This window comes from Pongo pygmaeus, chromosome X, assembly GCF_028885625.2.
Source record: "Pongo pygmaeus isolate AG05252 chromosome X, NHGRI_mPonPyg2-v2.0_pri, whole genome shotgun sequence".
NCBI classification, from domain to species: domain Eukaryota; kingdom Metazoa; phylum Chordata; class Mammalia; order Primates; family Hominidae; genus Pongo; species Pongo pygmaeus.
Genome location: NC_072396.2, coordinates 10362225 through 10388656, shown reverse-complemented (window position 1 = coordinate 10388656; position 26432 = coordinate 10362225). Strand labels below are relative to the sequence as shown.

Genomic DNA, 26432 nt, shown 5'->3' with positions numbered 1-26432 from the left:
GCCGGGGTTGGCCAGGAGATGTGCTTTGCCAGAAGAAGGTTAGCAGGTATGACAGGACAAAGCCAGGAGAAGCCCCTTTGTGACAGGGTGTGTTGTCTTGTGCTCCTGCCATGAACACATCCAGCCACATGGCTGGTCCCACGAGGAAGAGGAGAGGCACACAGCACAGAGCCCAGCCCAAATTAGCTCATCTACAAATTCATGAGCTAAGTCAATACTTTGTTGCACAGATTATTGCTGACATTTTACAGTTTGTTACACAGCATTACTGGGGCACCAGCTAACTGATGCGACCTGGTCCCTGTTTCCTTACTACAAACCGACTAGTGTAAATAAATTACACACATATAATCAATCCCACGGTTTACTCAGATGGCTTAAGAATCTGACATATGGTGAGGATATGCTTTTTTTACAAAAGCTGTAAGGTAGGTAAATCAAAGACATGCTCCATTCACTTGAAGAGACACTATTTATTTTGTTACAGTCAAGCAGGATGATCTGTTGATAGGTGAGTGGAAAGTGTCGAGCATGAAATCTACACACATGTGCTGTGGTGGACCAAAGGATACAAGCCACAGGCCACCCCCCATAGGCAGAGCCCTCCACAGCCACGCTACAAGAGGGCGAAGGAGCAGCTGCCACCCAAGAACACCAGGGCCAACCATTAGCACCAGATTGCTTTTCTATGAATAATACAACTAGATACAGAGTTACGGATGTTGACTCACTAGAATCTTTGGGTCCCCACTAACCAGACGTTTCAGAGGCAAACAGGGGAACTGACAGGACAGCTGGCTCTATGTGCTTTGCTACAAGGACACTCGAGCACTATGTATTGCTGTGTAGAAGAGAAAGTCCTAAAAAGACATCAAAAGGCTGAGTACAGACACACAAACTGATTATTCACATTTTACACACATATCATCAAAATGACCACAATACTGTATTTGAGGGCAAAGAATAACAGGTAAAAGCTCTGTCAAACAAAATACTCTGAAATTCCTTGGGTCGTCTCCCTGAGGGAGAAAGATGGGGGTAAGTGCACAGCCAGCTTCACCTTTTCAGACTGACCAGCATTCACAGCAAGTGACTACCAGCTGGAGAGGAGGAGGAAGCTTCGCTGGCAGAACAGGGATTTTTCAAGTTAGCAAGAGCTTAATTTAACAGGAATATACACTTTCGGAAAGACATTTATCCTTTTGACATTGGTAGGCTGCCAAAAAGGCGGTTTATTGCCTGCATCATTGAGCTTGCCAGTTTGGACTTGGCTCTATAGAGAATGCATTACAGTCAACACGGCCCCTCTGGCTCAGGAAGTGTGGATTCTAGTCTTTTAAGACATCTGTGTGTGTGCGTCTGTGCACGCGCACGCGTCTGCTTTGGTAAGGCTGTGGTCACTGCTGCTGACAAAATGAAATCTCCATTCCACTGGAAAACTTCTTTTATGGGAATAAGGGGAAGTCAGGATTAAAATGATCCGTTGATCCAACAAATGCCCTAATACGACCTAAACACGAAGTCACCCAAGGGATTCACTCACCATTAACATGCATTTAATAAAACATTTTTTGAAGAAATACACTGAATCTACAATTATTAGATAAAAATAAGTAAGTTATAAATTATAACCAAGCCATCGGCGGCTGAACGTCTTTTCGTGTGCTTGTTTGCCACGCGTGTATGCTCTTTGGTGAAGTGTCTATTCAAGTCTTTTGCCTGCTTTTCACTTGGGCTGTTTGTTTTCTTACTATCCAGTTTGAGAGTTCTTTGTACATCCTGGACACAAACCTTTTGTCAGATACACAATTTGCAAATATTTTCTCCCAGTCTGTGACTTGTCAATTGGGAACTGACAGCATGACAGTGTTTTCTTTTAACAAACCAGGCTCTCTTTAGAATCCTGCCATTTCAATCAAGGAAATGGGCATAGAATCTTTAAACTTCACGGCAGAAAAAGATCAAGCTCAGGAGCTGTGTAGTCCACGGGAACCTCTGAAGAGGAAGGGGTCTTCCCGTACATGGAATGTGGCCCTCATGCCATGCTGAACGATTTAAGGAGGAAATAATGGAAAAGTAGCCAATTATCGTGGACAATCATATGCATACAAAATACATGGGGGGAAAGTAACTGAAAAAATATTCTGTTGGTCTTGAGAAACAGCTAACAAGCACATTACTACTGGACACGCTCTTAACCAAAAAATTTTACATTGCAGAACAACTGTGATGTTAGGTGAGAAGGAATAAAGCTATTTGCCTGCTTGGTGCGTGACTGTGTTTTTTAAAGCATGCACGTTATTTCTTTAAGTGGCAATTTAATCTGAGAATGAGTGAACCCAACCACACAGGTTGTTCCTTTTCACAGTTGGTTTTTAACCATTAGGAAACTATTCACCTTTCCAAAAAGTTAATAAATTATCATCATCACGATGATGATTTCTGCTGGGTCAGAGAACATCATTAGATAACAGAGAGAAATGCTCACACTGTTGAACGAGCAGGGACAAAACCTGGCAGCCCATGCCTGGATGAATCACAAGAGAAGATGAGCACCAGGGTCCCCCTCTCATGCACGTCATGACGCGCTGGCTGCTGTCCAAGCAGTTGGCTCAGCATCTGAAGACGGGAGGAACAACGGGTTTCCCACTGACAGTGACCACTCGGCATGCACCACAGGCCCAGCCCACAGCCCATGCAGTGGAAACTCACATCCAGCAGAGCCTGGTGTCAGGTGTAGTTATGTGTAAAGGAAAATGGCTCTCAGCAATCAAAAGGGAAACTAAAAAAATTAAATAAATCATCCCACACAAACACAAAAGTTATTGCTTTTCTAACAGCCTCTTTGCTATGGGAGAAGTCTCTCTCCAGGGCATGAATACAGGTGGGGTCTTCGCGAGTATCCTTGGGAACGGAGCTGGAGCTCGGAGGCCCCGTGCCCCTCCTCCACCAGGGACTGGTCTCTTATTTGCCCCTTTCGGGCTGAAGGCTGTCGAATAAGCACTTCAGCTGCTCTTCACCAAGGTGGATTTTATCTTCCAGCTCCCGCTGCTCGATGATGAGGGCCGACTTCATCTTCACGAAATGCTCATAGTCCGCGAGGCTCTCCTCGCTCAGATAGTTGGCCAAAATGTCAAAGACGATGCGCTCACGGCGGTCCAGGTTCTCCTTGAGCTCCTTGGCGTCCTCGTGCTGCTGGATCAGGACTCTCTGCTTCTCAAGCAGTGATTGCTGTTGACAGACAAACAAGCCTGTTGAGGACCAGGTTGAAAGCCGGGGCACTGGCCAACCCTTGAAGACACTGGCAACTTGTGGGCTGGTCCCACAACTTATCGATGGAAACCCTGATGCCACCAGAGATCCGATGGGGTCCACACAGACAAACCCAGGGCCCAGGGCCTGGGGGCATGTGTCTCATGGCTGCAGTGGGCCAGCCTGAGGCCCCCAGAAGCCGCCCACAGGCCTCTCTGGGTTTCCTCTTGCTGTCTGAGCCTGACTCTCTCCCACCTGCCTTGAATGGTGAGCAGAAGAGTCACCAAGGGACTCAACAACGACAGAATTCTGAGATGCTGCAAAGGGCAAAGGACTGCGGGGCCCTCTTGGCGTCAAGGTCCGCTCCATGGGAACACCGTGGGACAGCTGGCCACATGGGAGGACTCGAGAGGAATTCAGGGCAGGCTTGCTAAACGCTCCTGGCAGAAGGAGGAGAAGCCCTCGAGCCTGCAGAGCATGTCTGCACACAAGGAAGCCTGAGGGTGGAGGAGACGCAGTGCTATGCACGGGTGTCAGCCAGCAGCCCCCTCGGGCACGACGCCACCCTGACCTAGCTAGTTCCACGACACAGTTACTAAGCACTCAGCTGAGTGCAGAAGGGCACCGTCTCCAAGCCCAGCGCCAGGACAGCGTTCTGCGTGGCCCAAATCACCCTCACCTGGAGAAAGGGGAGGGGTGCTGCTTCTGCTCCCCTTCTGAGAGAGGTTAAGATGTTTTATTCATGATACAGATGAACATTCTGAAGGCCTGTTCTGTGCGAACAAAACTAGCTGTTTTACTGATATTTGGCCTACGAGGTAAAAGCCAACAAGGCAGCTATTATTTCTCTTGGTTCATATGTGAAAGGACGAAAAGACAGACCCACTGAGAAACGCCTTGAGAAAGTTAGGTGCACTGTCTGGTTCCTTCTAGACTGATATATGCCCTCTTGTTAAATCACAGCTACAACAACCACAAGAAAATAGCTATCATTGAGTACTTACGATCGTCAGCAGGCAGGCATGTCTGTTACGGACTTATACATGGTAAAAGAAAAGTAAAAAACAACAACAACATGATTTTTCTAAGAAGAGACAATTATCAGTAAGAGTCAATAGGAATATCTGAAAAGATGTCAAAAAGAGGTAACAGTTCTTTGAGAAGATCCCGCAGCCCTGCAGTCCAATGACGGTTCAACTCCCTGCATCTGATAAGCATCTTTTCCCCTCAATTAAAAGGAAGGAGGCCAGGCACAGTTGCTGACACCTGTAATCCCAGCACTTTGGGAGGCTGAGGTAGGCGGATCACTTGAGCTCAGGAGTTCCAGACCAGCCTGGCCAACATGGTGAAATCCTGTCTCTACCAAAAATATATAAAAATTAGCTGGGCATGGTGGCATGCACCTGTGAGCTCAGCTACCCGGGAAGCTGAGGTGGGAGAATCTCTTGAACCTCGGGAAGCAGAGGCTGCAGTGAGCCGAGATCGCACCACTGCACTCTGGCCTGGGCAACAGAATGAGACCCTGTCTCAAACAAACAAACAACTAAAGAAATATAAAAGGAAGGAGAGGGTATAGAGCGTGCACTGTCTCGACAAGGTCTGCAGGAAGAGGTGGACAGGCCATGTGGAAGCTATGCTAGGCTCCAAGGAGCTGACTTTCATGACACTTGAAAAACAGCCTTCCCACGAGACCACCCCCCATTTCCAAGTCAGACGCATCTGCATTTACCCGATCACCGGGAGAAGCGCTGTCATCCAAATTATTGAGGGCATTCTCCACCCGGGCCAGGCGGCCTGACAGTGACAGCAGGAGGTTCACCACTTTGTCCAGGTCTCCAATGAACATCCGGAACTTGTCAAACTCGCTGGGCTTGCAGACGCCTTTCACGATGGCCTCCACCTCGGCCCCCAGCACGGTGTTGGCCTGCACGTCCTCCAGCAGGCTCTCGCGGGCTTCCCGGAGCACCTGCAGCTTGCGGCTGATGCTCTCGATGAGCTCCTGCTGTTGGGCATGGGATGGCAAGGGAACACAGAGACACTGGTTAGGCCAGCCCCCACCCCGGCCACACTGCTCACTGCCACCTTGGCGCACCTACGTGAAAGGTGCAGCCGATCTGCGTGAAAGCTCACTTTTGCATCATCAAATAATAGGGGATTTATACAACTAAGGGAAAGAAGAATGACTCCTAATGACACTATTGGCATTTAAAAATAAAATAAACCTGTTCTCATTCTGTTCATGCCCTGTTAGAGAACATCGGAGTTGTGGCCCCGATGCTCGTCATGGTAGATGCAATTTCAACCCATATCTTTGGAAGGAGTCACAGACCTATGTATTCTGTCCTTTGGAATTTTCTAATTTGAAGATTCACATAGAGAGAAAGTAGTGAGTCTTATGTCCAGCACCGAATTCCGTGATTAGTAAGTGTCCTGTACATATAATTACTGTCACTAGCAATTATTTTTATTTATTTAATTTTTATTTTTGAGACACAGTCTTGCTTTGTCGCCCAGGCTGGAATGCAATGGCCTCCCGGGTTCAAGTGACTCTTGTGCCTCAGCCTCTTGAGTAGCTGGGATTACAGGCGTGCGCCATCACGCTTGGCTAATTTTTGTATTTTTAGTAGAGATGGGGTTTCACCATGTTGGCCAAGCTGGTCTTGAACTCCTGACCTCAGGTGATCCACCCACCTTGGCCTCCCAAAGTGCTCGGATTACAGGTGTGAGCCACCGGGCCTGGCCTAGCAATTAAAATTTTAATTGCTAAAGATAAAAAAAAAAAAAAAGAAAAAGAAAAAGAAAAAAAATTTTAATTGCTAACACTAGCATATAAAAATTAAGACCAATAAAGGGATATGAATGAACTTAACAGTCTTTTACTATAACCTACTGATTTCAACTTGACCAAAATGCAAACAGATGACTGTTTTAAAAATTGTAGTAAAATATATGTAACATAAAGCTTGCCATCTTGACCACTTCTCAGAGCATAGTTCTGTGGTGTGTGGTACATTCACGCTGCGATGCACCTGTCACCACCATCCATCTCTAGAACTCTTTCATCTTCCCCAACTGAAACTGCGTAACTATTAGACACTAACGCTCTATGCCCTTTCCCACCAGCCTTCTAAATGATGACATTGTTTTACTTGTTTAGAGAAGCGGTCTTGCTATGTTGCCCAAGCTGCAGTGCAGTGGCTACTCACAGACATGATCATAGTGCAGTACAGCCTCGAACTCCTGGCTTCAAGTGGTCCTGCCCTGATTCCATAATCTATGGGTAAAATGACCAGCCGGATGAGTATTAGGCAGGAAAAGTCAACCCCACAGCAGGAGAAACACGTGCCAGATACGAGGCAGCCTATTTCCTGACTGCATGAGGTCTTTCCCTCGCATGGATGCATTTATTTTATTTTTATTTTATTTTTTGAGACAGGGTCTCACTCTGTTGCCCAGGCTGGAGTGCAGTGGCATGATCACCACTCACTGCAGCAGTGACCTCCTGGGCTCAACCAATCCTCCCACCTCAGCCTCCCAAGCAGCTAGGACCACAGGCATGCACCACCACATCCAGATAATTTTTTTATTTTTGTAGAGACGGGGTCTCTCCATGTTGCCCAGGCTGGTCTTAAACTTTTACCTGCCCAAAGCAAGATCTAATCTTCCCCAACCTTTCCATAAAGAAATCCTCCGCCGCCTTGAATGACTGCAGGTCTTAAGATCCCCATATTCCTGAAGGGTCCTGCAGCACACCTAGGGGGAAGGAACGCTACACAGAGAGGCCAACAAGAATCTCAACAGGCAGACCTTGTGGCTTTCTCCTCAGTCTGTTAGGACTGGATTGTAGTCTTTTTGTCCAATCACATTTCTACACAGATTTCTATCAGGCCTATCCAATGAAGGCTCCATAAAAGGCCCAAGAAGACGGGGCTGGGGCCTTCCTGACGGGTGAAGACAAGAAGGTTCCTGGAGGGCGGAGCACCCAGGGAGGGTGGAGCACCCAGGGAGGGCACGGAAGCTCTTCCGCACCCCTTTCCCCACGCCTTGCCCTACACATCTCTTCATCTGTATCTTTTGTAACATTCTTTATCATAGATATAAATGTTTCCCTGAGTTCTGTGAGCCACTCTAGCAAAGTAATGGAAACTAAAGAGGGGGTCATGGAAACCCCAACTTGAAGGTGGTTGGTCAGAAGTCCCTGAGACTCAGACTTGCGACTGGTGTGTGTGGGGGGTGCAGTCTTGGGGACTGAGCCCTCAACCTGTGGGATGAGACGCTACCTCCAATTTGACAGTGTCACATCTGAACTGAATCAGAGGCCACCCAGCTGGTGTCTGCTGCAGAAGTGACTGCTTGCTGGCTGTGTGGGAAACCCCCCTCACACATGTGGTCACCGAAGTCTTCTGTGTTGGTTGCTGTGGCGTGAGAGCAGAGGAAAAGTGGTTTGTGCCTTTTCCTACTCACTACCTATCTGGAGAGACTGTTTAAGTTGAGAATCTCACAGCTGAGAATGTGGCCAAATTTTAGATTTTCATCACTTGAGGGAAAAGCACAAAACAGGAAACAGGCATGAAGAACTTCCCAAATTCCTGATGCCAATGCTAGCCTGAAGGAAGACTGCAAGCAATGCAGGTAACTGTGGATAAGGAAGGATGCCCGCCAGGGCTGCTCAGGAATTTTTTTTTTTTTTTTTTTTTTGAGACGGAGTCTCGCTCTGTCGCCCAGGCTGGAGTGCAGCAGCGCGATCTCGGCTCACTGCAAGCTCCGCCTCCCGGGTTCACGCCATTCTCCTGCCTCAGCTGCCCGAGTAGCTGGGACTACAGGCGCCCGCCACCACGCCCGGCTAATTTTTTGTATTTTTAATAGAGACGGGGTTTCACCATGTTAGCCAGGATGGCCTCGATCTCCTGACCTTGTGATCCGCCCACCTCAGCCTCCGAAAGTGCTGGGATTACAAGCGTGAGCCACCGCACCCGGCCGCTCAGGAATTTTTCAGTGCCATTATTCTTCAGCAATTACAGAAATGTAGATTTTATACTGGTGCATGAACATGTGCCCTCAAAACCTACCTCAGCTGAGCTAATTTGAAACTGGGCTCTCTGGAAGGAGTCCAGATTTCTTTATTGGTTCTTTTACATGTCATATGCAAATTTTTATTGAAACCATTTCCCCTTTGTTAAAGGGCCACTGTATAAAGAGCAGCCGTTGGCTTTCAAAGATTTCTGAGACAAGACCTGGCCTGGAACAGCGCACAGATCAGTGGCTGTCCACACCACCCAGGGTGCTGAAGGGCTCACCACTGTGGTCCATACTGTATCTGCTATTTCTTGCAGCGCGTGGCTTTCCGGGAGGCTTAGGTAAGAGCCTGTAACAGTAGAGACCAGGTGCACAGCCACTCTCATCCCTCCACTAAGAATGAGCCCTGGGCCATTCATTCCCTTCCTCCAACTTTTGTTCCCTTCTATAGGGGAAACAAGGTCTATTCTGTGTGGGCCCTGCACTCACCTCCTGGTTCCGGGGAAAAGCCATAATTCTCAAAGATTCTAAACTTAAACCAATCAGCTATCTGGTTCAACTCAACATGGTGCCCTCTTTTCTGGGCAGAGTTCTTCTGAGCTGCTCCAAGTATAAAACCATATCTTGTCGTCTCTGCGTGATGCTTCTCTACCAGCCACCAGAGTCCCCTGCTGCATCCCTGCCTGGGGCTTCCACTCTCTCAACTCTGTCCTTAGTCTTCTCCTAAAACAGAGGGTTCCCTGATTTGGCTCTCAGCTCTATGACCACCTAGCAATGCTGCGAATGGGACAACTGTGGTCCCCCTGGGAATGCTGGACGCCTACGGAATTAGGGTCTCATATGTTCCCCTGAAGCAGCTACAGAGCAGGTGGCCTGCTAAGTCCCCATCTGCGCTATGCTCACTTCCTCCCTGAACACGCCTTCGCCTGTGCACGCGTTGCAGGAATGTGCGACATCATAAGCGTGTGGCTGCGGGAAAGCAGGGAGAAAATGTAATGCAGCAGTGACCGCTTTGTCAAATCAAGCAGGAAAACAGGACCGCTGAGTCATCAGCACCATAGAGAGCTGGGATGTATAGCATGTGCTTCTGGTGCAGGTGCCCAGCTCACGCTTGCTGAACTGAAGTGAGGCCAACTTCCAGCCCACAGTGACTCACTCAGTTCCGGAGCCACACTTCTGGTGAGGCGGCTTCCCAGCATCTCCAGCCTCCCAAAGCAGGTGGACAGAGTGCCCCACAGATGAGGGCGGCAGAATCAAGGCATGCCGCTTCTGAAATTCATTATATCATGAAAAACAAAGGCATGCGAGCAAAGAATGCAGTTCTCTAAACCTAGGGTGTGGCCCAAATTCAAATGGTCCAGATGGTATGATTTTCCTGGTTCTGTGTGGAAAAACTGAATGTTTTGGATTCTTTATCATTTTTTAAAGGAGGAATGTGCAACCAGAATGAAGCGAATGGTACCGTGTGCCAGAAGGAGGGCCCGTAAAAGCCCCAAGACCTAAACCCTTAATTTTCATTTCCCTTTTTAATACCTTGAACCAAAAAGTTACCACCTTCTAGCCCGGAAGCGGTGGCTCACGCCTGTAATCCCAGCACTTTGGGAGGCTGAGGTGAGTGGATCACTTGAGGTTCGAGACTGGCCTGGCCAACATGGTGAAACCCCCATCTCTATTAAAAATACAAAAATTAGCAAGGCTTGGTGGCAGGTACCTGTAATCCCAGCTACTCGAGGGGCTGAGGTAGGAGAATTGCTTGAACCCGGGAGGCAGAGGTTGCAGTGAGCTGAGAGTGTGCCACTGCACTCCAGCCTGGGTGACAGAGGGAGACTCTATCTCAAAAAAAAGTTACCACTTTCTAATTTGAAAATAATTTTCCTTTATCTGAGGCAGGGGGATCGCTTGAGGCCAGGAGGTCAAGGCTGCGGTGGGCCATGATTGTACCATTGCACTCCAGCCTGCATGACAGAGCAAGACCCTGTCTCAAAAATAAATAAATAAGATAAAATGAAAGAGAATGGTGACCAAACTAATTTGACATTGGATCCTATTGAAACAGCAAAGAGACGTTTGTGGAATGGCTCAAGATTAGAACATAGAACTAACAACAGAGGGCTTCACTAATATCACCTCAAACTCCACTGTCCTGAGTGAAAGCTGAACACAAACGCCCTGGGACACGTGGTACTGGGTCTGCACTGGGGCAGGATGGTGTGATCTGGATGCCTGCCCCTGCCTGGACACGCGCACGCTGTCATTTGGAATGGACTCTCCTACCTTCTTCACCGACAGGTCGTGGTCCAAGTCGCTTCCCGAATCCTCTTCGTGCTCCTGCTGCTCCTGCAGGTCCTTCATCTTGATCAGCAGCTCTGCCTTGGGGGCCGACGTGCTGTAGTAGGTAGAATTGGTGGCCAGGGACACGGCCGCAGGCACACTGGGCTCCTCTTTCCTGGGTAAAGGTGTGGGAACTTCAATGAGCTGGGACTTTGCACGCAAACAGCCCCTCTGCCCCAACCCCTGGGTTATGACAAATCAACACTGGTGCTCACGAAAGGATACCAGCCAGGGAGATGAGACAGCCAAAGGTGGAAAAATAAGTAGGTAACAAGGTTAAAACTAAAAACAATCAACCCTGTCAAATGGATACTCGTAAGTGTATGAAACGTAGTTTTTAAAAAAGGCAAAAACTCAAATAAGCAGGAATATCTAAGAATCTCTGCTACAGAGGTGAGAGCACAGATGATCTCTACCAGGAGCCTGGGTTGATCAGGACAAGGACATGTGTGACGCTGTCTACAAACACCAACCCTTCTCCCTTCCTCCCAGCAGCCCTGTTGGTGCCCTCCTGCCTGGGTCCACTTGGTCCAGCTGCTCCTCCTTGGCTGTGTGTCATACCCACTCCACCTTCCTACCCATGAACGATGCTGTGCTGGCAGAACCTATGTCAGCAGCAGGGAAGATGCCACCATGCACGCCTTCGTGGTCAAGTGGCTGAAGGAGATACGCTGAAAGTGCTACTTACAAAACCAATTAAAATACATTTGTTCAGGCAGGTGTAAACTGTCGTAATATTTTTTCATTTCTATTTCAAGAGATGGGGTCTTGCTCTTGTCACCCACACTGGAGTGTAGTGGCACCATCATAGCTCACTGCAGCCTCCAACTCCTGGGCTCAAGTGATCCTCCCACCTCAGCCTCTCGAGTAGCTGGGACTACAGGTGTCTACCACCACGCCCGGCTAATTTTTTGTACTTTCTGTAGAGACCGGGTTTTGCCATGTTGCCCAGGCTGGTATTGAATTCATGGGCTTAAATGATCTGCCTACCTCGGTCTCCCAAAGTGCTGGGATTACAGGTGTGCACCACTGCGCCTGGCCAAATTACAATAATTTTTTAAAATGCAGATGTAAAAACATTTCAAATAAAGTTTTAAAAAACCATTTCATAAAGAAACACATATATATTCAATCTAAGCCTTCATTCTCATGTTGGCACTAGGGACACGTGGGGGCTGGATGACTCTCTGTGGTGGGGACCCTCCTGTGCACTGTAGATGTTGAGCAGTGTTCCTGGGCTCCACCCACCACATGCTCGGAGCACCCCTCCCCACGGTGACATTGCCAACTGTCCCCCAGGGTAGACAACGGCCCCCACTGAGAATAGCTGTCTTACGAGAAAGGAGACCTGTGGGCATCATCAGAAATCCTACTGGCCTCAGGCCAAGGCAGCTTGGTGGTCTGCAGTGTGTATTTTCATGTCAGGCCCAAAGCCGTTAACCCTCCATTTCTCTTCCAGGAGGCTCACAAAAAAGCCAAAAAGTGCTAAGCATCGAGGAGCCCTTATGAAAATCTGTCTTCCCCAAAAGCACGCATGAAAACAGAGAGGCATGCTCCCTTTCCCTTTACAAGCCTAAGAGATGCCAGGCAGAGTCACGCCCAAGCTGGGAGGCCACGTCTACTCACCTCTCCTCTGTGCTTCTAGGAGAGGGGATTTTGGGGAGCAGCTTCCTCCGTTGCTGGGCTTCTTCCAGGAGGTGCTCGTCTTTGGGGAAGATGCCTTCCATCAAGTCCATAGTGGTTTTGATCTTCACACTGGGATCCAGGATGTCGGCCAGGGACTTATCCTTCCCCACGATCTCCCTGGCCAGCTCCTCCGACTTCAGGTCTTCCACAGTCTTCTCTTTGGCCTTCATGTAGCTGAGCCCTGGAGGGGAGGCGCAGCGGTCTTTCTCGGGGGGCACCTGGGTGTCCAGGGGCTGGGGCTCAGCCGGCTGGGCCCTATGTGGGGCCTCGGGCTCAGCACCCTGCCGCGTGTACAGGCAGAAGCGGGAATAGAACTGCTCTGACGTGCTCAGCGTCTTGATCTGGTCTTTCTCCAGCCCATGGGGCAGGGCGGGTGGCTCGGTGGGGCACGCCAGGCTCTGGCGGCTCTCCTTCTCTGGCTGGCTCTCCGAGTGCACGATCTTGATGGGCACCATCTTCACCGTGGTGTTGTTGTCCATCACCCGCTCGATTCTGGAAGATGAACAGTCTGCTGAAATTGCAAAGCATGCTCCAGCCACAGACCCTGATTGACGCGTCCCCTGCCCTCCCCTCTGGATGGGAACCTGACTCAAAGGCGCTAGCCAGCCACCCAACTCGAAGGAACCTCCATGATCCCACATCCTGGATGAGGCAGAAGCCTCAAGAAGCTCCCTCTGACTCCTACCTCCGCCTTCCAACCCCAGCATCCTTTCTACGCTCAAACTGCCAATGCCACCCCTGAGGCATCCCGACGTGTCCTCCAGGGGTTTGTGGGGGGCTGTGAGGACTATTTAATACCATTTGTCATTCTGCCAATGATAATGCAAACTTTAACAAGCCCTGTTCGGTTAAACATTCTTTTGTAGGGGAAGCCTGCAGTGGATGGGCATTTTCCAGGATTCCCATCCATCCTTAGGTTGGTGCAGGCCCGCGGGTTCCTGCGTAGTTCTCAGGGCCTGGGGAGAGCTCCTCTCCGGAGTGGCTGTGCTAGGAGTCAGGCCAAAGCCCCCCACCACCCCACTTGGGAGAAGCTCCTGTGCCATGTGCAGGGCAGCCCACCCCACACTGTCCTCACCGTCCTTGTACCCCCCCCGCCCGCTGTGCTTCAAGCTAGCGTGGCACAGATTTGCACACCAGTGAGATATGATCTCGCAGTAAGCAGCGAGTCATCGGTTCTGTATTACTTCCAAAGGGCACAGTTTTGCTTTTTTAAAAAAAAGTTTCAGCCAGGTGTGGTGGGTCATGCCTGTAATCCCAGCACTTTGGAAGGCCGAGGCGGGTGGATCACTTGTGGTCAGGAGTTCGAGACCCGCCCGGCTAACGTGGGGAAACCATGTCTCTACTAAAAATACAAAAATTAGCCAGGTGTGGTGGTGTGCACCTGTAATCCCACCTACTCGGGAGGCTGAAGCACGAGAATCGCTTGAACCTGGGAAGCAGAAGTTGCAGTGAGCTGAGATCATACCACTGCACTCTAGCCTGGGCAACAGAGCAAGACTCCATCTCAAAAAAAAAAAAAAAAAAAAAAAAAGTTTCTGGATGAAAGGGACTAGAGAGGCACCTAAAGCATCCCTGGGAGACTGGGGGAGAGAGAACAGGAGGAACAGGCCCAGCAATGCCACAGTCCCTTGTCTGGGGCAGCCCTGCACCTGCTGCTCTCAGCGGCACCGTGCTAGACCACGCTGACCAGGGCCATCTCAGCCAAGAGCTTTTCAGAGCACTGGAGAAGCAGCCCCATATGCTGGTGGTTAGGAGGGAAGCAAAAAGAAACAGGCCAAACTCCACAACCCCAAATTAGGATGTGTTTCTAATGAAGTCAACCCAAAACTGCCCCATGACGTTACACAAGTGAATCCAATTTTCCACAGCACGAGGGCAGCCACGATGCTCTAAATTTAATGCTGTTTTTCCCTCTTTCACTGGTGACTGGGAATGCAGGAGGGCTCTTTCCCTATCAAGGGAGTGGTGCTCAGGCTGAGATGAACTAACTGTGTATTTTCCTCCCTCTCTCCAGTAGGGTCCATTAACATCTGATGTGTTTTATCTAGGGACTCACAGACACTTCATAACTGCTTCCTCATGAAGAAAATTTACAAAGTCTAACTGTGGAAAATACCATTTAGATAGGTCAGACTTATGAAGGAAAACCCTGGCTAGGCACAGTGGCTCACACCTGGAATCTCAGCACTGTGGGAGGCTAAGGTGGGAGGACTGTTTGAGCCCAGGAGTTTGAGACCAGCCTAGGTAACATAGTGAGACCTCCCCACCTCTCTATTAAAAACATAATAATAATAATAATAATAATAATAATAATAATAATAATAATAAAAGAAGGAGGAAAACCCGGCCACCTTATCCAAGCACCAGCAAACGCAGAACCCTCTGCACTCCCTTCACCCCCGCCCCCGGGAGAAGCTCTGCTTGCCTATTACTGACTTTCACATCAGCCTGTATTGGTATCCTCCCCCTTTTGTGCAGAAATTTGATGTGCACAACAGAAAAAAATTAAACAACATAAACAAATCTCCCTTCACAGTTTTTAAAATATTGGGAAAGAGGCTGGGCCCAGTGGCTTGCCCCTGTAATCCCAGCACTTTGGGAGGCTGAAGCAGGCAGATCACCTGAGGTCAGGAGTTTGAGACCAGCCTGGCCAACATGGTGAAACCCCGTCTCTACTAAAAATACAAAAATTAGCCTGGCGTGGTGGCAGGTGCCTGTAATCCCAGCTACTCAGGAGGCTGAGGCAGCAGAATCACTTGAACCCAAGAGTCAAGATCGCACCACTGCACTCCAGCCTGGGCGACAGGGAATAATAATGATAATAATATAAAATACAGTACCGGGAAAGAAAAAAACCAAATCTCGTATCTCCCACGGGTTCACATACACTTTCCAACAAAGCATCTATTCCTGATCATTTTTTAACAGAAACGGTCTCTCTTCTTAAAAACGGTCTTGACTTCCACATGAGAACAGTTTCACGAGCCTTGACTTCAAAATAAGGACAGAACACAGTGCATCGGACCTTCCAGCGACCAGCCCTCATCAACTCACAAATTTCTCCTATTAATGAGCCATGCAGTCTATGAGATCTTATTATAGCAGCCTGAAAGGAGTAAGACACTTTCCTTTCAGAACCTTACAATGTTACCAATTGAAAGGATATCTGAATGATCTTTAGATACATTTTAAATGATGCAAAGCCCAGTTTTGGCCCACAGAGAAAACTGTGGTTACAATGCCTCAGCTGGGGATACAGGATCAGTATCAGTCATGTCCTTTCTCTGCTGAGTTATTTAGAAGCTAAGAAAAAAAATTACTTGAGACTCTAGAGCAGTGAGGTCCCACAGAATTTTCTGCGATGATGGGAATACCTGTTATCTGTCCTGTCCAGGACGGCAGCCACCCGCCACACCTGGTGTGACTGAGGACCTGCATTCATCGACTTGGTTTTCTTTGCCCCACATTTACACAGCACAGGTGACGGTGGGTCCTGTGCTGGGCGTGCGGCTCTACAGCAGGGTTCCCAGCCTAAGAGCAGCTGGCATCTGCAGTCGGACAATGCTCTGTGGGGGCTGCCCATGCACTGCAGACCCTGAGTGGCCTCCCTGGGCTCCACCACTAGATGCAGAGAACACCCTCCACTCCCATCCCACTTAGGACAACAAAAACTGTCTCCAGACATTGCCCAATGTCCCCTGGGGGCCAAAATCACCCTCCACCTCCTAGGCTGAGAGCCACTGCTCCAGAGAATGAGACAGAAATTCTCCCCTTCTTCCATTTCTCAGTCCTTCAAGGCACTCAAGGAGGTGGTATTTGTGTGTGAAGAAAGCTAAACAGCCGGTGCTCTTTTTTGCACAGGGTCTCACTCTGTCACCCAGGCTGGAGTGCAGTGGTGCCATCCTGGCTTACTGCAGCCTTGACCTCCAGGCTCAGGTGATCCTCCCACTTCAGCCTCCTCTCTGGGAAGCTGGGACTATAGGCATGCACCACCACACCTGGCTAATTTTTTGTAGTTTTAGTAGAGACAAGGTTTTGCCATGCTGCCTGGGCTAGCCTTGAACTCCTTCAGCTCAAGCGATCCACCTGCCTTGACCTCTCGACGTGATGGGATTACAGGTGTGAGCCACCATGCTGGGCTTAGTGCTCTTGAAAGGTCAAGTCCCTGCCTGACATTCATCAACATCTCAATGGATGCAATAATTCCATGCCTGAAATCCTGATGATGGCACCGTGAAATGTGAATGAGTATTCTTCTGCTTTAACAAAAGTTATATACCAGCTTAGCTTTCTAACATTAAAAAAAATCTGGAAAAAAAGGAGTAAGAAAATACTGGACACCACGAAAAATACCAATTTCACCAAAAGGTCGCATGCTTAGGTTAAACTCAATTCCAATCACAAATATTGACTGCATTAAAACAACAACAACAAAAAACAGACCTCTACCCTGCAGATGCCTGTGGGTAATGCAAATATAAATGCATCTGGCTTGGAGGAATGGGAAGATGTATCGCCTATTCACATCTACCCCTGTTCCCTGCAGGAAACAGCAGCCCCCCAATGAGATAAAAATCCAACCACAACTGAAGCTTCACTTTCTGTCCACACAGTTATTCCCCAGTACTGACTCTAAGTCCAATGCCTTGAGCTAAAGCAAGGTGCCCAGGTGACTCCCCAGAAAGACCCACTGAGAACCCGCGTCCCACATTAGGAGCCTCATGAGGAGGGAACACCATCGCAGGACAGTACCTGGTTGAATCCTCATCCTGGATGAGCAGGGGAGGTTTGTCCGTCAGCTTCTGGGGGGCAAACTGGGGCGAGGGGGAGCGCGAGGTCTCCATGGTGGCCGTCTGCAGGCGCAGGTGCTGCTGCTTGGGAGGGAGCAGTGCTTCTGGCAGAGGACATGATGCGCCCCCGCTCACATGCTGGCTTCCACGCTCACGGACAGTGGTCTTCGGGGTGTCCTGGGGCTGGGCACTGCTGAACACAGAGGGGCTGTGGGAGAGGGACAGGCGGGCCACACACGCATCCAGGGACGCAGGGGATGGCGTTGGGAAGGGCCTGCCAAGGACGGCCAGCGGGGCGTCAGCAGGTACGCCGTCTGTGGCCCGGTATCTCCCGGGCTCGCGCTTGGGTGGCGGTGGCCTCTGTGGGGCTGGCCTCTTGGAGAGCAGGGCTGACCTCACTGGCCACAAGTCTTGTCCTTGAGCATGCAGGGGTGAGCCAGGGCTCTGGGCTCGGGGTCCCAAGTCTGCTGGGGTGCTCTCCTCCGAGTATCTATAATCTCGAGGTAGGGTTCCCGCTCGGCCCCGGCCCTCCTGGGGCAGCTCTGGGGCTCCCCGGGAGTGAGATAGTTCAGAGAATGCGGGTGGGTTCGGTGCGTTCTGACTCGGTGGGTGCTGCTGTGATCCTGGGCTGCCTTCCCGACACTGGGCATCTGCTTGTCTAGAGGAAGAACAAGTACAAATTAATCAACAATTCCAATAATGCCTTCCCACCACAAGGGACTGGACCTGGATCTTCACAATCCCCTTAAGCCACTTTCAGGAGTTAAATCCATATGCACTTTCCCACACCTGTCGCCACCGCAACTCCTCATGCAAGGTGGGGAGTTGTGACACACCTCGGACAACATGAGGCTGTCGATTGGCATGTCCCACAAGGGAACATGAAGCATTCAAGACACAGGCACACACATCGCACACAGACACACATACACACACAAATTGCATTTGTTTTTGCAGGAATAAATGAACAAAAATTTTAGAAACAACATTAACGTTTGTGGAAATGCTCACATATGGCTAGATTCAGAAATATTTACTTCAAGTCACAGTATTTTTATGTGGCTTACGGGAAATTGCCATAAACAAAGGGGTAAACCTTTCTAAGGTGAGCTGCAAATCAATTCTTTAATAAAACCTTGAAAATCAGTATCGTATTATGAAAATTAAGACCAACAAAGGCTCTAAAAAGAGCTGGGGTCTCGCTCTGTCACCCAGGCTGGAGTACAGTGGTGCGATCATAGCATGCTCCAGCCTCGAACTCCTGGACTCAAGCAATCCTACCACGTCAGCTTCCCAAGTAGTTGAGACTATAGGTGCCCACCACCATGCTTGGCTAACTTTTAAAATTTTTGTAGAGATAGGGTCTCACTGTGCTGCCCAGGCTGGTCTCAAACTCCTGGGTTCAAGTGATCCTCTTGCCTGTCTCCCGAGTAGCTAGAACTACAGGCATGCGCCACCACGCCCAGCTAATTTTTGTATTTTTAGTAGGGATGGGGTTTCGCCATGTTGGCCAGGCTGGTCTTGAACTCCTGTCCTCAAGCGATCCACCTGCCTCAGCCTCCCAAAGTGTTGGGAGGTCTGGTCCCAAAGTGTTGGGAGGGCAGGTCTGCTCTCAGCTTAGAGGAGGCTGAAGACACAGCACAGGCTTAGAAAACAAGCTGTAACCAAATAGCTGCACCTCAGCTTCAGACGACAGCAACCCCACTCAAAGAAGTCGGATTTCTCTTGTGCACCAGGCAGACACTAACAGAAACTCCTAGCTTGAAGTGTTATCAAAGTAACTTGAACGGCTGGGCACAGTGGCTCACATCTGTAATCCCAGCACTTTGGGAGGTCGAGGCGGGTGGATCACTTGAGGTCAGGAGTTCGAGACCAGCCTGGCCAACATGGTGAAGCCCCATCTCTACTAAAAATACAAAAATTAGCCGGGCATGGTGGCGTGTACCTGTAATCCCAGCTACTCGGAAGGCTGAGGCACGAGAATTGCTTGAACCTGGGAGGTGGAGGTTGCAGTGAGCTGAGATCATACCACCGCACTCCAGCCTGGGTGACAAAGCAAGACTCCGTCTCAAACAAAAAACAAAACAAAACAAAACAAAACTTGAACACAGCTATGCATGGGTTAGAGAACAATACATCTGTCTGGTTATAAAACACAGAATGACATTAAAATACTGCCAAACTGATTTGCATTCTGAGAAGTGCTCTCACAGGTCAGATGTCTCCCCCACACTGCATTTCAATATTCAATGGTTCAGTATTCGATATTCCATTTCATTTCGATATTTCTTTCTTTCTTTCTTTCTTTTTTTTTTTTTTTTTGAGACAGGGTCTTACTCTGTTGTCCAGGCTGGAGTGCACAATCTGGGCTCACTGCAGCCTCCACTTCCTTGGCAGGTGATCCTCCCACCTCAACCTCCCTAGCAGCTGGGACCACAGGTGTGCACCACCACACCCAGCTAATTTTTGTATTTTTGTAGAGATAGGGTTCCACCATGTTGCCCAGGCTGGTCTCAAACTCCTGGACTCAAGGGAACCACCTGCCTTGGCCTCCCAAGTGCTGGGATTACAGGTGTGAGTCACTGCGCCCAGCCTCAATATTTCAGCGTTCAATAATTCATTTCATGCCAAAGAGTTGAGGTACACTTGAACTTTTCTTTCCCTTTTAAAACTCCTGAAATCTATCACCCATAGACCCACTTGAAAGCACCTGGTACCTGTTATTTAAAAGCGCCAGGTATTAGTTCGTTTTCATGCTGCTGATAAAGACATACCTGAAACTGGGAACAAAGTGAGGTTTAATTGGACTCAGAGTTCCACATGGCTGGGGAGTCCTCAGAATCATGGCGGGAGGTGAAAGGCACTTCTTACGTGGCAGTGGCAAGAGAAAACGGAGGAAGCAAAAGCGGAAACCCCTGATAAACCCATCAGGTCTTGTGAGACTTATTTGCTGTCACGAGAATAGCAGGGGACAGACCAGCCCCCATGATTCAATTACTTCCCCCTGGGTCCCTCCCACAACACGTGGGAATTCTCAGAAATACAATTCAAGTTGAGATTTGGGTGGGGACACAGCCAAACCATATCACATCACCACATCATAGAAACAGATAATGAAATGAACTATAATTTATTGCTAAAATCCAAGTGCCTTTGGTCACCCACTGATTAAAAAGGAACTCTATTTGCAAAGTGCCTTCTGCAGAAGTGCTCCGAGAGCCACCCATAAACGAAAGAGAACTCACCTGCAGGGAGCAAAGGCCCTGTGAGAAGTGAACAATGACATGGAGCAAGAGACCCACTGAGAAACTGGATGGCAGGCTGGCTCCTGGCTTCTCTCCTAATCAGAAGGTGCCCACAGGCTCCTTTCCATCTTCCTAGAGGGCCAAACTACAGGAGCTGGGTGCTCTGTTCTCAGGGGAGTGGCGTGTGCTGTGCATTGTCACTTCCCACGCCAGAAGTGCAGCACGGAGCGCTCCATCCCAACACTGCACTTCATTCAGACCTGCAGCAGCACAGCAATGTCTGGACCAAGTTTGCCACCCACCCCCACACCTTGCAAAGTCAAACTATAAAATCACTAATTGGTTTTTATTGTTGCAGTTGATAAGAATCTGGGCAATCAGGGTCAACAACACAAACGAAGAAAAGGACCAAAAATGGGGATTGGGGACTTGCTGGGGTCATATTCCAACTTTTGTTTCTAACTGGTTCCAAGAGGCAGCTCTGTAAGTTGTGTGTGTGATTGGTCTATGTTGTGCTTGTGCACAGATGCATGTCTATGTGTTATATGCATGTGTATATGTTGTATGCATCTGGTGTGTATGTGTACAGATCTATGTGTAGATGTTGTGTCTATGTTGTGTGTGTGTAGATGTATGTCGTATGTGTATAAATGTCTGTCTGTCTGTACATACACTGTGTGTGTGCCTGGGCTGTGTATGTGTGTAGATGTGTATCTCTGTGTAGATGTAAGTTGTATGTGTATGTCTGGTTGTTTGCATGTGTAGATGTATGAGTCTGGGTTGTGTCTGAATGTACACGTGTCTGTGTGTAGATGTATGCTGTATGTGTACGCCTGGGTTGTGTATGTGTGTAGATGCATGTCTCTGTGTCCATGTATGTTGTATGTGTGTGCCTGTGTTGTGCGTTGTATGCGTGTGTGGGTATGTGTGCCTGTGCTGTGTCTGTGTGGAGATGTATGTTGTGAGTGTGTGCCCGGGTCGTATATATTGTATGCATGTGTAGGTACGTGTATCTCTGTTGTGTCTGTGTGTAGACATGTGTCTCTGTATATATGTATGTATTTCTCTTTGCCACACTTCTAAGGATAAAATAAATGGTGACAGAAAGATCCACAGATAGAGCAAGCAAGGCACTAAGATGACTTAAGGACTTTGTGTCTTCGCACAAGCTCCAGGAATCAACTGCAGCAGGAAGTTCAGCCACACAAAGGAACATTTCAAAGGCAGCTGCACTCTAGGATCCAATTGATATTCAGCCTTGGTTGGTGTTCATTCTCATGCAAAACATGCTAATGCCACGTTCCCAAGGAGACAGCTGCTTGCACAGTTCCCAGAGGGGAGAGGGCCAGCAGGCTCCAAGCAGCAGAGGCTTCAGAGATCTGCGACATGGAGCACACGGCCCTGCCATTCTCCCTGGGCTGGCTGCCACTGAAGGAGATGGAGCATGAGGCTCTAAAACAGCACCTCAAAGCCAAACAGAACTTATATGAAGGAGACAAACCTGCAGGAAGGGCCACCATCAGTGTACTCAGTCACCCAACATGCTATGACAGGACCGAAACCACTGTTAGGAAAAAAACAAACACTCTAGAGATCCTGCTGGCATTACTCTATTTTTGCTTCCACGATGAGACAGCCAGCCCCATGTCTGAATGCAAGGTCTCCTTGCACTGCTCCTGCCTCCACACAGCCCTCAGCACGGCCGGTTCCTTCTCACACAGCCCTCAGCTCTCCCAGTCCTGCCCTGACATCACCCCACCTCCAGGTCACGCCCCAGCAAGGGGACTCTCTCAAATCATCCCATTGCTCACCTGCCTCCACGCTCCTCCCTGGGCTGAAAGCACCTCTACAGAGGGCAGGGATCTGGGCTATTTCCTTCAGGGCCTTGCAAGCAAATATTTATTACATGCATCACGTTATGCCCTCACTTGAATACAATGTAAATGCACTTGTTGCTTTCAATCACTTTCACTTTTTTGTGCGGAATTTTAAAAGGGGAGAAGCTGCATTTTTTTCAAGACACCATGGTTAAATTCTCTGTGAAAGGACCTTGTGTATGAATGTTCCCAACACAACTAAACAGTTTTGAACTGCTCTGTAATCAATAATCCACCACTGTTTTCTGAATAGGGTTAACAATTATCTTTAGCAAGGAGGATGGGAAAATTTCCGAATCTTGCAGATGACTTAAGGAACGCATACCACAGGGTCCTCCTCACCTATTTTTTTTTTTTTTTTTTTGAGACAGAGATAGGGTCTTGCTGTTTTGCCCAGGCTGGAGTGCAGTGGCGTGATCACGGGTCACTGTAACCTTGACCTCCCAGGCTCAAGTGACCCTCCTGCCTTAGTTTCCTGAGTAGCTGGGACCACAGGTGTATGCCACTATGGCCTGGCTAGTTTTTAAATTATTTTGTAGAGATGGGGTTCACCATGTTGCCCACGCTGGCCTCAAACTCCTGGGCTCAAGTGATCCTTTTGCCTTGGCCTCCCAAAGTGCTGGGAGTATAGGCATGAGTCACTGCCACAGGCATCGTAACTACTTTTGGTGTCAATGATGGGATAGGGATGCATTCTGATTTGCAGACACACAACACAGGTGCTGCTGAAATGCTGCCCGCGATGAACTCCAGTGTCTGAGTGCTTTCTAAAGTACAGGTTAAACATCTCTCTTCCGAAATGCTTGGGACCAGAAGTGTTTTGGATTTCAGACGTTTTTGGATTTTGGAATATTTACACATACACAATGAGACATCTCGGGGGTGGGACTCAAGTCTAAACCTGAAATTCATTTTGCTTCATATACACTTTATATATATATATAGCCTGACGGTAATTTTATACAATATGCTTAATAATTTTGGGCATGAAACAAAGTTTGTTTCCACCGAACCATCATAAAACAAAAGTGTCAGTCTCTCTGCCACCCATGTGCACAATCTGTGGTTGTCTGGCATCTCCGTCATTCCGGACTCTGAATTTATATGCTGCCAACAAGCAATAATTTTCCTATACTGATATATAAGCACTCAACAGTGAAAAGCACGATATACCATCAATACAGTGAGAGAGGAATGTGTCCAGGGTAAGTAAGCAGCATGGCAATGCACCAGAACACCCACCTCAGCTGTGAGGCGCCGGCAACAGCAAACAGCAGCAGCTCGCCCAGTCTCTACCTGCATTCTCACTGCGACACATCCCACGAGATCAGCTGTGGAATTTTTCATTTGTGGTATCGTGTTGGTGCTCAAAAAGTTTTGAACTTTGGAGCATTTAAGATTTCAGACCTTCTGATTAGGGATGCTTGAGCTGTGCTAGCTGCCTGTGACTTGAGGTTTCCCCAGGCAGACACATCCAATCGGGACCCATTCACATGCCAGCTATGTGACGTCAGGCAGGCAACTACACCCCAGAAAGCTGCCTCTCCTGTACAAGCTGATCACAGGCCACATCGCATAGGATGGCAGTGAGTTAGCACAAGATAAAGGCCCTGGTGTGGGAGATGGAGTTGCGTGGGCTTCCTATGAGCCAGGCACCTGCTGAGCACCTAAGACCAAAGGGTCAGTCTGTGATGGGGCAGACCTGGACACAGGCCTCCGTGACACCAGCACCATACAACCTTCTTCCCAAAGCATAACACCATGCAACACACCCAGCCAATGAGATGGGAAGGGCACCCCTGCAGCCGACCAAGCCAGCCGGTGAGGGGTATAAAAGGTGCCAAGAGAGCTCTGGGCAATGGCACTGCCTCATTTTTACAATGAAGAGACAGAGTGAACACACTTCCCGTGGATAATGACACTGAGGTGTTTCCTCCTTTCATTTACATATTCTGCTAACTTATGCTATATACAAACGTATTATACACAAGCATACCGTCAAAAATAGCAATGGATAGGGCCAGTATCTGTGGTGGCCCAAGAGTCCTCCTTGAAAATGTATGCTACAAAGCCAGGGTCTGGGACCGGAGCTGTGTGCACAAAGCACAATTATCTCATGGGACAACTGGGGTAGGGCCTAGCATTGCTGCTTCCAAACAGAGCCAGGTTTCCATGAGTATGGAACGTGGAACGCTCAGTAACTCAAACATCAACTCAAGCTCAACGTTGACAGTTTGAGGTTATCATCTAGAAAGCACTCCTCCATTGGTTGTGGGCATAAATAGAAGGGATTCTGTAAAGCATAGAATTTTTATCAGGAATCACAGGTAGCTCGTCTGCCCTTCAGCCTGGTGAGGTGTATCAGACGCTGCCAGGCAGGTGTTCGCACGCTGAAGAACCACGGCGCCACCAGGCCTCAGAATGCGGGTCAGGCAGCTAAGAGCCGGCACACTCATGCCATTCTGAGCACAAGTCTCCCGAACGAGTCCCTGGTGTCTCCACTGTCCTTCCCAGGCCCTGGGCAGCTCTTACAGACACACACCCTTGGGGAGGCACAGGTGGAAAGCTCTTTTGCCAACACAGCACTCCATAAAGGCCAGATGAGGTGGAAAAAGGAGACAGTGGGGAAGGCGATGGAGCCCAACAGAGGCAAGAAACCAACCAAGCGACCAACCAATCAATGCTGAAATGTATTAGAAACATTTTAAACAGTGTGAACACCTGGGAACAATGGCACCAAACACTCTCTCCTTAGACATACCAATTTACCAGGCTGAGCACAGTGGCTCACACCTATAATCCCAGTGCTTTGGGAGGCTGAGGTGGGAGGAATTCAAGACCATTCTGAACAACATAGCAAGACCCAGTCTCTACAAAAAATAAAAATTAAAAAAAAAATTAAAAATTAGCCAGGTATGGTGATGCATGCCTGCAGTCCCAACTACTCAGGAGGCTGAGGTGAGAGAATTGCTTGACCCTGGGAGTTCAAGGTTGCAGTGAGCCATGATCACACCACTGCACTCCAGCCTGGGTGACAGAGGGAGACTCTGTCTCTAAAAACAAATGAAAAAAGCCTGGGTGTGGTGCCTCCTGCCTGTAATCCCAACACTTAGGGAGGCCAAGGCAGGAGGACTGCCTGAGGCAAGGAGTTTGAGACCAGCCTGGGCAACATAGCAAGACCCTGTCTCTACAAAAAATTGAAAAACCAGCCAGGCATGGTGGTGTGCACCTTTAGTCCCAGCTACTCAGGAGGCTGAAGCAGGAGGATTGCTTGAGCCCAGGAGTTGGAGGCTGCAGTGAGCTATGATCATGCCACTACACTCTAGCCTGGGTAACAGAGTGAGACTGTCTCTGAAAACCAAAAAAGAAATATTGATTTACCATAGGACTTTCCAGACTGTGAGGATCAGCAGGCTAGAGGCTGTTTGGTTGTCCTTTGCATGCCCAGCTTTCAGTCATAAAAACAACATTTGCCCAATGAACAGATAGACCAGCTAGTGACGACAAAGGACACAAATGTTCTCACAGGCTCTGCTGCAACTTTTGTGTCCTGTTGGAACCACCTTCAGGGAGGACAACAGCCCTGAACCATCTTTAAGTCAGTCATTTCTCTACTGCCGTGTCTCTGCTGAAGCTGCTCCCTGTATGCCAGGATTCTAGTGTCATGTGGGGAAAGCAATTACTCTAGAAAGTCAGATGAATTTAGTGTTTCTTTAGTGTCTTCACAGATGGATAAAAAGGTCTGCTGCTTCCTTTGGGTTTTATTTGTGCTTGCAGGGACTTGGATGGCAAAGAGTAATGAAGTTGAATTAGAGAGGCTGATAAATCACTTGTGGTTAAGCAGGGGAGGAGACAGAGAAGATTAAAAGAGAAATCCAAAGCACAGATGATCCAAATCATAGTTACAAGCACTGATTTCTCGAGGGGTTAACGCCCAATAACAGAACCTGCCTAGATTTGGAGATGATGATGTGAGATGGCCCCTCAAGTATTGGACCCTGAGTATGTCTTCAGCACAAACATTTTGAGGATCTGTTCCAGGCTTCTATTGTCTCTGTGCCTGGAGAGCCTCATTCTTGGTTCCAGAGCGTGAGCCCTGGGAGCTGGGCTCTCCTGCCTTGATGAGGGCCAGGCCTGGGCAGAGGTGGGAAATAGCCAGGGCTGGCATGCCTGCAAGCCTGTGTTTCAGGGAAAGCCCTCCAGGCAATGTGGATGTTGCGCCAGCCCTGGGAATC

The 26432-nt window shown here is 48.8% G+C and overlaps 1 protein-coding gene across 2 annotated transcripts in view; it reads right to left on the bottom strand.

Moving 5' to 3' along the window:
- Positions 1-453: 453 nt before the first annotated feature.
- SHROOM2 (shroom family member 2) overlaps positions 454-26432 on the bottom strand; it is a 163021-nt gene continuing 137042 nt past the window's right edge. Inside the window, exons 6-10 of one of the 2 annotated variants that reach the window (XM_054470833.2) lie at positions 17038-17733; positions 12226-12777; positions 10543-10714; positions 4982-5254; positions 454-3231 (exon numbers count right to left, since the gene is read on the bottom strand). In XM_054470833.2, coding sequence (XP_054326808.1) covers positions 2965-3231; positions 4982-5254; positions 10543-10714; positions 12226-12777; positions 17038-17733 — 1960 coding nt within the window. In that variant the 3' untranslated portion in view covers positions 454-2964. The remainder of the gene's footprint in view (positions 3232-4981; positions 5255-10542; positions 10715-12225; positions 12778-17037; positions 17734-26432) is intronic. The other variant, XM_054470834.2, reaches the window with a different exon arrangement.